Source organism: Hemitrygon akajei, chromosome 1 (assembly GCF_048418815.1).
Source record: "Hemitrygon akajei chromosome 1, sHemAka1.3, whole genome shotgun sequence".
Classification (NCBI taxonomy): domain Eukaryota; kingdom Metazoa; phylum Chordata; class Chondrichthyes; order Myliobatiformes; family Dasyatidae; genus Hemitrygon; species Hemitrygon akajei.
This window is the reverse complement of record NC_133124.1, coordinates 163,054,778-163,069,054: the sequence shown is the minus strand read 5'-3', so window position 1 is coordinate 163,069,054 and position 14,277 is coordinate 163,054,778. Positions and strand designations below refer to the sequence as shown.

At 47.5% G+C, this 14,277-nt stretch overlaps 1 protein-coding gene across 8 annotated transcripts in view; it reads left to right on the top strand.

Annotated features, from left to right (window-relative positions):
- Positions 1 to 9,117, top strand: part of LOC140731887 (scavenger receptor cysteine-rich type 1 protein M130-like) — a 97,233-nt gene extending 88,116 nt beyond the window's left edge. For all 8 annotated transcript variants that reach the window (XM_073053893.1, XM_073053884.1, XM_073053853.1 and 5 more), the window contains 2 exons: positions 1,192 to 1,296; positions 8,364 to 9,117. In XM_073053893.1, coding sequence (XP_072909994.1) covers positions 1,192 to 1,296; positions 8,364 to 8,383 — 125 coding nt within the window. In that variant the 3' untranslated portion in view covers positions 8,384 to 9,117. The remainder of the gene's footprint in view (positions 1 to 1,191; positions 1,297 to 8,363) is intronic.
- The last annotated feature ends 5,160 nt before the right edge of the window (positions 9,118 to 14,277 follow it).

The window sequence follows — 14,277 nt, the reverse complement described above, 5'->3', positions numbered from 1 at the left end:
GACCCTGGGAGTGTGTGATGGGACGGTGTGGGGGGAGCTTCACTCTGTGTCTGACCCCGGGAGTGTGTGATGGGACGGTGTGGAGGGAGCTTCACTCTGTGTCTGACCCTGGGAGTGTGTGATGGGACGGTGTGGAGGGAGCTTCACTCTGTGTCTGACCCTGGGAGTGTGTGATGGACAGTGTGGAAGGAAATTGATGGGTGCCTGTGTTGTGTATAGCCAGTGAGATGGACCATTGCACAAGTATTGTAGTGTAGTGAAGAAACGGAGGTTGTCACATCCCTGACCTGTGATTTATCATTTCTGGAGTCACCGGCAAAACAGCTCAGAAGCCGAGGGTCAGACATTATGGTGACATTGATGAGACTGAGTCAGTTAGTGTCCCGTGGCCTCCTACCCCATGGGTCAACCCTACATGGATCCTACGCACTTCCCCAAATGGTATCCATGTGTTAATCCACACTGGGAGCACTGTGCACGGTTCCAGTCTCCGTATCCCTGGGTCAGACCCACACCGGGAGCACCGTGCACGGTTCCAGTCTCCGTGTCCCTGGGTCAGACCCAGACCTGGAGCACCGTGCACGGTTCCAGTCTCCGTGTCTCTGGGTCAGACCCACACCGGGAGCACCGTGCACGGTTCCAGTCTCCGTGTCCCTGGGTCAGACCCGCACCGGGAGCACCGTGCACGGTTCCAGTCTCCGTGTCCCTGGGTCAGACCCACACCGGGAGCACCGTGCACGGTTCCAGTCTCAGTGTCCCTGGGTCAGACCCACACCGGGAGCACCGTGCACAGTTCCAGTCTCCGTGTCCCTGGGTCAGACCCACACCGGGAGCACCGTGCACAGTTCCAGTCTCCGTGTCCCTGGGTCAGACCCACACCGGGAGCACCGTGCACAGTTCCAGTCTCCGTGTCCCTGGGTCAGACCCACACCGGGAGCACCGTGCACAGTACCAGTCTCCATATCCTTGGGTCAGACCCCCACCGGGAGCACTGTGCACAGTTCCAGACTCCTTACAACACTTAGGTGAATATTGCCAGATGTGGAATGGGTTACAGAGGGGGAGAGGTTTTGGTGCCAGAGGGAGATACAGGGATGTGGGGAAATGTTTCCCAGCTTGGCTCCAAGTGAGTCTGGGATGCTGGATGTGTTGAACTGGGAAGGAGCTGTTTACATATTTTGCATGTTTCAGATGAGGCGCTCCAGGCTGGAGAGGTGGACGAAGCAAGTAGAAGAGATTACGAGAATGTTCCAGAATCTTCCGCTGCTCTGTTGGGGAGAAGTGGACTTCCCAGTGGTGAGGACCATGATTGACCTGTTGATGCAAGTCTTGGGACAACTGAATGAAGCATTTCTCCCAATCTTTGTAAACTCCTGCAGCCAGATGACCTGAAGACATAGGAGTGGAATTTGGCTACTTGGCCCATTGAATGTGCTCTGCCATATAATCATGGCTGATTCAGTGTCCCTCCTGACCCCATCCTTCTGACTTCATGCCATAACTTTTGAAGCACTAACTAATCAAGAAACTATTTACCTCCGCTTTAAATTTTGCCAATGACTTGGCCTCCACAGCTGTCTGTGGCAATTAATTCCACAGATTCGCCACACTCTGGCTAAAGAAATTCCTCCATGGCACTATTCTAAAGGGTCATCCTGTAATATTGAGACTGTGCCCTCTGGTCCTAGACTCTCCCATTATCTGAAATGTCCTCTCCATGTCTACTCTATCTAGGCTTGTCAATGTTCAATATCCTCTCTGTCTCCTTCACTCATCTGGTCCCTACAGCCCACCTCGTCTCTATGAAACCCTCTCTGGCTCCTGCATCACTCCCTGTTTCTGTGACACTTTCCGGAATCAGAACACCTTCCTGCCTCTATTACCCACCTCTAGCCCCTGCATCCCTCCCTGACTCTGTACCCCTTCCAGCCCCTGCACCCCTCCATGTCTCTGTGACCCCTTCAGCTCTTGCACCCTCCCTGTCTCTGTAAGCCCAGATGACTTGAAAGGGGTTTCAAGGATCATTTCAGAGATGTCGCTGGTCTGTCTGTGTGACCTTGATGGTTCACTTCAGTGTGGAGCATGTTTAGGGGAGTTTGAATCAAGCCATTTGTAATGTGGTAAATAAGCTGGGAGTTGTTGGGCAGACATCTCCCAAAAGAGGGAGAGATATGGGTTGGTTGATGAGGGGATGAATGTAGGGCCAGTAGATTACTGGATGGGCTGAATGCCCACCAACCTTTCAATGAGATTGCAATGAAATAATGCACTGGGCCCCTCATCTGTTCTGAGTACATGGTTCAGTGAAAGCGGAGACATGGGTAGACAGGACAGTGAAGAAGGCATTTGGCAAGCTGATCATTATCAGACAGGACACTGAGTACTGTCGTTGGGACATTATGTTGCAGTTGAACAAGACACTGCTGTTTTCTGTACTTGGACTATCATGTTCAGATTTGATTACTTTGCTGTAGAGTGGCAGCGGAGCAAAGGAGATTTCGGAGGATGTTGCCAGGACTCGTGGGACTGAGTTACAGAGAGGGGTTGAGCAGATTGGGACTTAATTCGCTGGAAAGTAGGAGAATGAGGGGTGACCTTACAGAGGTGTATAAAATCATGCGGAGAGGGTGAATATACAGTCTTTTCCCCAGGGCTGGGGAATCAAGTAGAGGGACATGCTTAAGGTGAGAGGAGAGATTTCATTGGAACCTGAGGGGTAACTTCTTCACACCCAATCGGTGGCAATAATATGAAATGAACTGCCAGGAAGTTGTTTCGATGGGTACTCCACACTGACGATGTTTAAGAAACATGGATAGGAAAGTTCAGAAGGATATGGGCTGAACACAGGCAGATGGGATCTTGGTTGGATATGGATCAATTGAGCCAATGGGCCTGTTTCCGTGATGAACGACTCAAGGTCTCTATGGTAAGATCATTCGGCTCTGTTGTCCAGTGAGCTGTTGAACACTGCTGGTGTGGCAACGACAAACTCTGCTGTCTTTTGCCTGTGCGTGAAGGTGTATCTGATCAGAGCGAAACCAACACCAACAAAAGGGAGTTAAGAGAATGTTTCCAGTTGGAATTGAGGAGGTGAGGGCTCAGGATGTCCCCAGTTAAGTGAGAACCATCTTGTTATAGGTACATACTGCATCATCCCATCACACACCCCCAGGGTCAGACACAGAGTGAAGCTCCCTCCACACCGTCCCATTGCACACTCCCAGGGTCAGAGACAGAGTGAATCTCCCTCCACACCGTCCTATCACACACTCCCGGGGTCAGACACAGAGTGAAACTCCCTCCACACCGTCCCATCACACACTCCCAGGGTCAGACACAGAGTGAAGCTCCCTCCACACTGTCCCATCACACACACCCACGGTCAGACACAGAGTGAAGCTCCCTCCACACCGTCCCATCACACACTCCCAGGATCAGACACAGAGTGAAGCTCCCTCCACACCGTCCCATCACACACTCCCGGGATCAGACACAGAGTGAAGCTCCCTCCACACCGTCCCATCACACAGCCCCGGGGTCAGACACAGAGTGAAGCTCCCTCCACACTGTCCCATCACACACTCCCGGGGTCAGACACAGAGTGAAGCTCCCTCCACACCGTCCCATCACACACTCCCGGGGTCAGACACAGAGTGAAGCTCCCTCCACACCGTCCCATCACACACTCCCGGGGTCAGACACAGAGTGAAACTCCCTCCACACCGTCCCATCATACACTCCCGGGGTCAGACACAGAGTGAAGCTCCCTCCACACTGTCCCATCACACACACCCACGGTCAGACACAGAGTGAAGCTCCCTCCACACCGTCCCATCACACACTCCCGGGATCAGACACAGAGTGAAGCTCCCTCCACACCGTCCCATCACACACTCCCGGGATCAGACACAGAGTGAAGCTCCCTCCACACCGCCCCATCACACACTCCCGGGGTCAGACACAGAGTGAAGCTCCCTCCACACTGTCCCATCACACACTCCCGGGGTCAGACACAGAGTGAAGCTCGCTCCACACCGTCCCATCACACACTCCCGGGGTCAGACACAGAGTGAAGCTCCCTCCACACCGTCCCATCACACACTCTCGGGGTCAGACACAGAGTGAAGTTCCCTCCGTACTGTGTCTGACCCTGGGAACGTGTGATAGGAGAGAACGGAGGAACTACAGAAGCAGGCCATTTGACCCATCATGACCATGATAGTCTTTCTCACCATCTGTACAATTCCTTTTCTTCATTAACAACTCATCGTTCTAATGCCTTGCTGTGCAAGTGTCTGTCTAAATGTGCTTGTCTAGATGGTGTGATTCTAATGTGGCAGAGGAGCAAACATAAGTGGCAGATGTGTCAAGTTAATCAAAATTGGCTGGATGTGGTTTGGAAAGATCCCACACTTTATAAATAAAAGAGAATAAGATAGACAGAGACACAGCATTGAACATTACTTCACAGTACAGGCCCTCAGCCCTCAACGTTGTGCCAACTTTTAAAACTTACTTTAAGATCAGAACCTTCCCTCTTACAAATCCTTCCATTTTTCTATCATCCATATGCCTATCTAAGAGTCTATTAAATGTCTCTAATGAACCTGCATCTACCACCACCCCTGCTAATGCATTCCACACATCCACCCCTCTCTGTGTTAAAAAAAAAACCCTCTTCTTCTAACAATCCTCTTCTAACAATCCCTTTATTTTCCTCCCATCAGTTTAAATTATTCCCCTCATATAGCTATTTCTGCCCTGGGGAAAAAATCTCTGGCTCACCACTCGATCTATCACTCTAATCATTTTGTACACCTCTATCAAGTGATCTTTCTTCCAGCTTCTCTTCAGTGAGAAGACCCTGAGGTTCACTCAACCTTTCTTCAGAAAGTATGCTGTCTAATCCAGTCAACATCCTGGTAAATCCCCTAAGCACTCTTTCTAATTCTTCCTCTTTCTTCTTATAATGATCAGCCAGAACTGAGCAAAATACTCCATGTGCGGTCTAACCAGGGTTTTACAGAGGTGTAACATTACTTTGCAGCTCTGGAACTCAATATCCCCACTTATAAAGGCAAATGCACCACATACCGCCTTAATCCAATCAATCTGCTTGGCAACTTTGAGGGATCTATAGACAGGGACCATGGAGATCGTTCTGTCCGTCCACACTGCTAAGAATCCTGCCATTAATCCTGTGTTCTGCCGTCAAATTCAACCTTCCAAAGTGAATCACTTCACAGTTTCTGTGTTGAACTCCATCTGCCACATCTCAGCCCAGCCCTGCATCTTCTCATTGTAACCTACGGCAACCACAGCTCCATCAACCTTCATGTCATCTGCAATTATACTGACCCACCCTTCCACTTCCTCATCCAGATCCAGATCACAAAGAGCTGGGGTCCCAGATCAGATCCCTGTGGAACTCCACTGGTCACCGGCCTCCAAGCAGAGTATGCTCCATCTATAACCATCCTCTGCCTTCAGTCAACACAGAACGCCATGCCTCCTGAATGAGCCTACTACAGGGAACCTTATCAAACACCTCTCTAAAATCTATATACACCACATCCACAGTGCTACCTTCATCAATCTCCATTATCACATCATCAAAATATCAATCCTGCTCGTGAGGCATAACCTGCTCCTCACAATCCGTAATCAGACTGTGGTTCTGCAAATGCTCATAAATCCTGTCTCTGATAACCCTCTTGCCTACCACTGAAGTAAGACTCACTGGTTTGCAATTCCCAGGGAGTCGAGGTATTGGATACAGTGCAGAGAGGATTTACTGGAGTTAATCCAAGGATAAATCATGAGCTTCCCATAACAGAAAGAGGCCCTCTGGCCTGCTTATGCCTCCTGGCCCGCCTCAGTTTGTTGACCATAGTCTTGGGAGGGCACCCAGGGTTCATCCTCCCATGCTTGACGAGGCTGGCAGGTAGCTCAGGGTGGCATAGACGTGCCCCGCTAGTTGCAGTCTTCTTGCCTCGATTTTAGTAGTCAGCATCGGTAGTCCAAGTTTCTTTTTAACGTGATAGTTGTACCCTCCGCTACACTTCCTCTGGCAGCTCGTTCCATACATCCACCACTCTCCATGTGGAAAAACCTCCCCTCAGGTCCCATTTTAAACCTGCACCCTCTGACACTTCCCTATCCTGGGGAAAAGACAGTGACCATCCATCTTATCAACATCCCTCATGGCTTTATAAACCTCTATAAGGGCCCTCGGCCTCCATCACTCCAGGGAGCTTCCGGCAATGCCCCCACCATCCCTCGCCTTCACCATTCCCCATCCCGTTCCCTCTCTCACCTCAACTCCTTGCCCACCCATCGCCTCCCTCTGGTGCTTCACCCCCTTTCTCTTTCTTCCATGGCCTTCTGTCTCTTTCAGCAATCAACTTCCCAGCTCTTTGCTTCATCCCTCCCCCTCCAGGTCTCACCTATCACCTGGTGTTTCTCTCTCCACTCCCCCACCTTTTCAATCTACTCCCCAGTGCTGCTGAAAGGTCTTGGCCTGAAACATGAACTGTACTCTTCTCCATCGATGCTGCCTGGCCTGCTGAGTACCTCCAGCATTTTGTGTGTGTGTTGCTCGGATTTCCAGCATCTGGAGATTTCATCTTGTCTGTGATTACTCTAATTGGCTGGAGTTGTGTGTGGTTGCTCTGATTGGTTAGAATTAGGTTGAGAGTGAGTATGTTTGCTCTGACTGATTGGAGTTGCTTTGAGAGTTGGTACAGTTGCTCTGATTGGCTAGAATTGCATTGAAAGTGAATATGATTTGCTGGAGTAATATTGAATGTGAGTACAAAGCTAAAGAGTTCATGGTGACTTTGATATCTCAGTGCATATACAGTAGCTCTGATTGGCTGGAGTTATATTCACAGCGAGTGTAGTTGCTCTGATTGGCTGGAGTAGTATTGAGAGTGAGTATTGGTTGAGTTTGGCACTAAAACTGAGTACTCTCACTCTGATTGGCAGACCCTCCATTTGAGGAGGAGTACAGCCCTTCAGATTGCCTGCAGTTGACCCTGAGGGCACACCTTGCCCACGACAGATTGGAGTTAAACAACATTCACAAAATACTGGAGGAACTCAGCAGGTCAGGCAGCATCTATGAGGGGAATAAACAGTTGACATTTGGGTTGAGACCCTTTATTAGGGAAAGATTGAATAGCCAGGACTTTATTCCCTGGAGCACAGGAGAGTAAGGGGATATTTGATAGAGGTAAACAGAATTATGAGGGGTATACACAGGGTAAATGCATGCAGACTTTGCCCCTAAGCCTGAGTGAGATTAGGTTAAAGGAGAAATATTTAAGAGAGAACTAAAGGGGAGCTTCTTCACTCAGAGGGAGGTGAGAGAGTGGAAAGAGCTGCCAGTGGAAGAGGTGGATGTGAATTTTGACTTCAACATTTAAGAGGTTTTTGCTGGAGCAAGTGGGGAGAGGGTTGATCATTTGCTGTGGGGGGGAGAGGGGGCTTTGGGGTTCTAACCTTTTCTGTCATTCATTCTTTGGGTTGTGTTGTGTTTTGTTTTGTGGATGTCTGTGAAGAGTAAGGATTTCAGGTTGTATACACTCTGACATTAAATTGAACCACTGATGTTTGGGCAGGTACATGGATGGGAGGGATATGGAGGGTTATGGTCCGGGTGCAGGTGGTTGGGAATAGGCAGAGTAAGAGTTCAGCATGGACTAGATGGGCCAAAGGGCCTGTTTCTGCTCTGTACATTTCTATGACTATCAGGACTGGAAAGCAAGCGGGAAGAAGGTTGGGGGGAGAGGTACACGCTGACAGGTTGAGGAGGAAGGTGGGTGCGTGTGGGAGGGGGGATGATGTAAGAAGCTGGGAGGCGATAGGTGAAGAGTTGAAGAAGAAGGAACCTGATAGGAGTGGATTGTGGACTATGGAAGGAAGGGAAGGATGAGGGACACCAGAGGGCAGTGATGTGCAGTTTCTGAGGGCAGGGAAAGGGAAGAGAAGAGTGTGAGGGGTAAACAGAATCTGGGAATCTGGGAGGGGTGTTGTCATCCAGTTGGAGGTTACCCAGGTGGAATCCGATGTCTTGCTCCTCCAACCTGTATCTGGCTTCATCATGGTTGCAGAGGAGGTAGTGTGGAAATGGGAAGCGGGAGTGAAATGCGTAACCACTGCAAGATCCTATCGGTTACGATGGCTGGAGTGAACGTGCTCAATGAATTGCTCCTCCCCACCCCCCCACCCACCACACACAATCTGCAATGGGTCTCAGTGGATTGAATTGACTTTGGGACACTAGTTTTTCCAGAGCCATGCCATGATCTTCAAACAGCCGCCGCCTGTTGATCCTCTAACTCTCTCTCTGTCCGCAGCTCCTGGACGGGAGAAGTAGCCCTGAGGGATCCATTGCCGGGACCGGCCTCCAGAATCCACATTCCCCACCACCGCATCTGTGGGGAAAGGGCTGAGAGAGTCTGTCTCTTCTATTTGTGTGATTGTTCCTGCTTTCTGATCAAAGGGTGGACCACAGAGAGCCTACGTCAGATCTCGGCATCTTCTTACCCCCACCGCTAACTTGGGTGGCAACGGGCCATCAGACCTTTCCTCGAAAATCTGCGGAATTACCGCTCAATAGTGACAAGCTTGTGATTCTCATTTCTCTTGCATTTTGTAGATTATCTGATGCTTGGAAATTATTGCAACATAAAGGTTGTAGTTCCACTTAATGAGGCGTTGACAAAAAGAATGCATTACAACGCCAACAATGCTGTTGAAGTTGAAAGTTGTGTGTTGATTGTCAAGTGTGCTCAGGTGCAATGAAAAACTTGCGGGAGCATCCCAGGCACAAAGCATCAGAGACACAACGTTCTCAAGGAAAACATAAATTATATGTACAGCTGCAGCTCAGTAATATCTTGCTTAATGTAATGTTATTATAGTGCCAGCGACCGGTTTAGTTCCACCTCTGTCTGTAAGGAGTTGGTGCATTCTCCCAGTGACTGCGTGGCTTTCCTATATGTGCTCTGGTTTCCTCCCTATTTCATATGAGTTATTTGGTTAATTGGGTCACGTGTTGGCATGGGCTTGTTATCACACTGTACCTCTAAATTTTAAATAAACGATAATATGCACAATTCTTTTCAAGAAAGATCACATCAAGGAGGAGGTACGGGAGCCTGAAGACAAACACTCAACATCTCAGTAACAGCTTCTTCCTTTCCACCATCAGATTTCTGAATGGACAATGAGCCTATGAACACTACCTCAGTGACACACACACACAATGCTGGAGGAACTCAGCAAGCTAGGCAGCATCTATGGAAAGGAGTAAATAGTTGATGTTTTGGGCCTGGTGAGAGTCTTGGTCTGAAAAGTTGACTGTTTGCTCTATTGCTTAGGTGCTGCCCAGCCTGCTAATTTTCACCAGCATTTTGTGTGTGAGGCTTGGATTTCCAGCATTTGCAAATTTTCTCAACTTTGAACACTACCTCAGTATTCTTTTTGCTCTCTTTCTGAACCATTTAATTAATTTAATTTTTTATATATTATTTTAATTTGTAGTTTTTATCACTATCTATTGCACCGTACTGCTGCTGCGGAACATCAGATTTCATGACATATGTCAATGATATGAAACTGGTTCTGATCATTAGAACTAAACAAACACCATTGTAGTGAGTGAAGTTGCTATACTGAGGTAGTGATTAGGGCTATGCGAGTTGTTTGGAGGGTAATGACTGTTCCTGAACCTGGTGGTGTAGGATTTCAGGCTTCTGTACCTCCTGACTGATGGGAAGTGCAGTATCTACAGCTACTTCCCGAATAAAGACCTGCCCCACCACACCCACACCCCCGAGACATTTGATTTCTCAAAACCAAGGGTTTGAGAGATGGCACGGAAGCTTTGAGAGATTTAGGTTTGCAAGCAATCTCACTCAGGCTTCATACAAGCATCAAGTAAGCACACTGATATACTGCATGGGTGACAAGGCAGATGACATCATGCACTGATTAGGACCGAGATGCTCAGAAAAAGAGTACAAAATAGTGTAGGATAATTTCAAAGAATATTTCACAGGAGAGAGAAATGTGAAATATGAGAGGACAGAGGGCAAAGTTCAACTCCAGAAAGCAGGAGTCAGATGAAAGTGTAAATGACTTCAACACGGCATTGTTTGCTGTCAGACAACTGTGCATAGGGAAAGCTGAGAGTTGATCACCTTAGAGACAGGTTTGTTGTCAAGCTAGACACCCAAATGGCCAGAGAGACTTCAGTTGCAGGCAAATCTCACATTAGAGAAAGCAGTTACTATGGTCATGCAGAGTGAGAATGCTTGTCAGCTGTAGGCAGAACTCAGGCACGAAAATGATGCTGAGGTAAAGTAGAAGTTGTACAAAAAGCAGGGCACGACAAGGTGCAGTCAGAAAGATTACAAATAGAGGAGACAGTACAGCTCAGTTCAAACAACAAACAAGCTAAATAAAGAGCAGGTAAAATGTCCAACTGCAGTAGATGCGGCAATTTTCCATTTCACATCAAAAGAAGTGAAATGCCACCAATGCAATAGAGTTGGCCATCATAAAAGCCAATGTCACTCAAAAACAGTTCTTCAGGAGGCCAAAGAAGACCATGATTCAGACAAAGAGAGAGCTTTCGTTGGGTGTCCAGATTCAAGTAGATAAGGCTGCTGTTCAATTGCAAAATGGACACTGGGGCACATGGTTCAGCTGTCCCCAAATTTCTGTTCACAAAACTGGTGTAAATAAAACACAGACTTTACATTAACCCCAACAAAGAAAGTGCTCATGGGGCCAGGATAAAAATCTGTAAAAATGTAAAAAAATTTCCATCTGTAAAAATGAGAAACAGTTAAAGGAGGTTGTTGATGCTGGTCAGAGCCTCTTCTCACCACTACTGGGACAACAGGCCACCAAGAGGCTAAACCTCATTACAAGGTTGGATTTGAAATGTTTAGTGGCAGAAGTATCCAGAGTTGTTCAGGGGTCTGGGGGTACTGAAAGAAGAGACCTTATCCAAATGAGGCCAGAGTGATCTCCTACTCTCTGACAACAGTGAGATGAGTACCAGTCCCAGTGATGTATAAAGTCAATTCTGAACTTGAGAAAATGGAGACATTTGACATTATAACTAGACTGGTGTGCAGGCATTGTTCCTGTTCCCAAGGCAAATGGCACAGTGAGGATCTATGGTGTTCTAACAAAATTGAATAATGCAGTGAGGTGTGAGAGGGGTATTCTTCCCTCTGTTGAGCACTCATTGGGTATGCTGGGTGGAAGAACGTTCTTCACCAAACTAGATGCAAACTCAGGGTTCTGGCAGATCCATTTAGCTCAGAAAATTTATCACACTATATGGACACTATGCCTTCAAGACCAAACAAGAGAAAATCTGCAGATGTTGGAAATCCAAACAACACTCACAAAATGCTGGAGGAACTCATCAGGCCAGACAGCACCTATGGAAGATAGCACATTGATGTTTCAGGCTGAAGCCCTTCGAGAGACTCCCCATTGGCATCTCATCTTCCCCTGCACTCTTTCAAATTTTGGAGGGACTGGAAAGTGTAGTCTGCCACATGGACTCATCTTCAGAGGCTCAAGTGAAGAACGTGACAAACGAGTGGAAGCTGCCTTGGAGAAACTGAATCAAGCTGGAATCACTCTGAACAAAAAGCAATGTGAGGTGAAGGTTTTAGGCCACCAACTCTCCACAGATTCAGACAAACTTGCAGGCGTTCAGAATATGGAACAGCCTACAATCCACAGTTTCCTTGGCATGGTAAACCAGCTGGGGAAGTCCATTCCAGAGTTGGCAGAGAAATCAAAGCCATCACATAATCTCTCTCAGAGAAATGTCTGGACCTGGGATGCAACACAAAAGACATTCTCATCACTTAAAGCGGATCTTACCTCTCCACTAACACTGGTGTTCTTTGATCCAAACAAATCAATGAAGGTCTAAGCAAATGCTTTTTCCTTTAGCTTGGAGAGAGTGCTCATGCAAGACTATAGCAGTGTATGGAAACTAGTGGCATATACATCACGAGCACTGACTCCTCCTGAACAGCATTGCACCCAAATCAAACGGAGATGCTGGCTCTCTTGTGGGCTTGTGAATGCTTCAGCTGCTCCTGGACAGGCACTAAGTTCAAAACAGATTACTTGCCTCCATGTCTGCAAAGCTCCAGAACGAGGCTTATGTGACACTGTTATGACATTGAACATGTCCCCGGAAAATCTTTCACAGCACCAGACGCTCTGTTGAGAATGTTTTGCACCTCAGGTTTCTCTAGACTAACGCTGCCAGCCGAACTTTCAGCACTCTGAAAATTAAAATAGATTATGCCCACAAAGCAGGACAAGGCTATAAGAAGATAGCAAAGTGTTTTCAGGTAGCCGTTTCCTCCATTCATAATGTAATTAAGAAATGGCAGTTAACAGGAATGGTGGAGGTCAAGTTGTGGTCTGGAAGACCAAGAAAACCTTCCAAGAGAACTGCTCATAGGATTGCTAGAAAGGTAAATCAAAACCCCAGTTTGACTGCAAAAGACCTTCAGGAAGATTTAGCAGACTCTGGAGTAGTGATGCGCTGTTCTACTGTGCAGTGACACCTGCACAAATATGACCTTCATGGAAGAGTCGTCTGAAGAAAACCTTTCCTGCGTCCTCACCACAAAATTCAGCGTCAGAAGTTTGCAAAGGAACATCTAAAGAAGCCTGATGCATATTGGAAACAAGGCCTGTGGACTGATGAAGTTAAAATAGAACTTTTTGACCGCAATGAGCAAAGTTACGTTATGTGAAGAACAAAAGGATGACAGGAGTGAAGGTAGGACTGATTAGAGATAAGGGTGGGAAAATGTGCCTGGAGGCTGTGGAAGTGAGCGAGGTCCTCAATGAATACTTCTCTTCGGTATTCACCACTGAGAGGGAACTTGATGACGATGAGGACAATATGAGTGAGGTTGATGTTCTGGAGCATGTTGTAATTAAGGGAGAGGAAGTGTTGGAGTTATTAAAATACATTAGGATGGATAAGTCCCTGGGGCCTGACGGAATATTCCCCAGGCTGCTCCACGAGGCGAGGGAAGAGATTGCTGAGCCTCTGGCTAGGATCTATATGTCCTTGTTGTCCGGAATGGTACCGGAGGATTGGAAGGAGGCGAATGTTGTCCCCTTGTTCAAAAACGGTAGTAGGGATAGTCCGGGTAATTATAGACCAATGAGCCTTACGTCTGTGGTGGAAAAGATTCTTAGAGATAGAATCAATGGGCATTTAGAGAATCATGGTCTGATCAGGGACAGTCAGCATAGCTTTGTGAAGGGCAGATCATGTCTAACAAGCCTGATAGAGTTCTTTGAGGAGGTGACCAGGCATATAGATGAGGGTATTGTAGTGTATGTGATCTACATGGATTTTAGTAAGGCATTCAACAAGGTACCACACAGTAGGCTTATTCAGAAAGTCAGAAGGCATGGGATCCAGGGATGTTTGGCCAGGTGGATTCAGAATTGGCTTGCCTGCAGAAAGCAGAGGGTCATGGTGGAGGGAGTACATTCAGATTGGAGGGTTGTGACTAGTTGTGTCCCACAAGGATTGGTTCTAGGACCTCTACTTTTCGTGATTTTTATTAACGACCTGGATGTTGGGGTAGAAGGATGGGTTGGCAAGTTTGCAGATGACACAAAGGTTGGTGGTGTTGTGGATAGAGTTGAGGATTGTCGAAGATTGTAGAGAGACATTGATAGAATGCAGAAGTGGGCTGAGAAGTGGCAGATGGAGTTCAACCCAGAGAAGTGTGAGGTGGTACATTTTGGAAGGACAAACTCCAAGGCAGAGTACAAAGTAATTGGCAGGATACGTGGGAGTGTGGAGGAGCAGAGGGATCTGGGGGTACATGTCCACAGATCCCTGAAAGTTGCCTCACAGGTAGATAGGGTAGTTAAGAAAGCTTATGGAGTGTTAGCTTTCATAAGTCAAGGGATAGAGTTTAAGAGATGTGAGGTAATGATGCAGCTCTATAAAATTCTGGTTAGGCCACACTTGGAGTACTGTGTCCAGTTCTGGTTGCCTCACTATAGGAAGGATGTGGAAGCATTGGAAAGGGTACAGAGGAGATTTACCAGGATGCTGCTGGTTTAGAGAGTATGGACTATGATCAGAGATCAAGGGAGCTAGGACTTTACTCTCTGGAGAGAAGGAGGATGAGAGGAGACACGATAGAGGTGTACAAGATGTTAAGAGGAATAGACAGAGTGGACAGC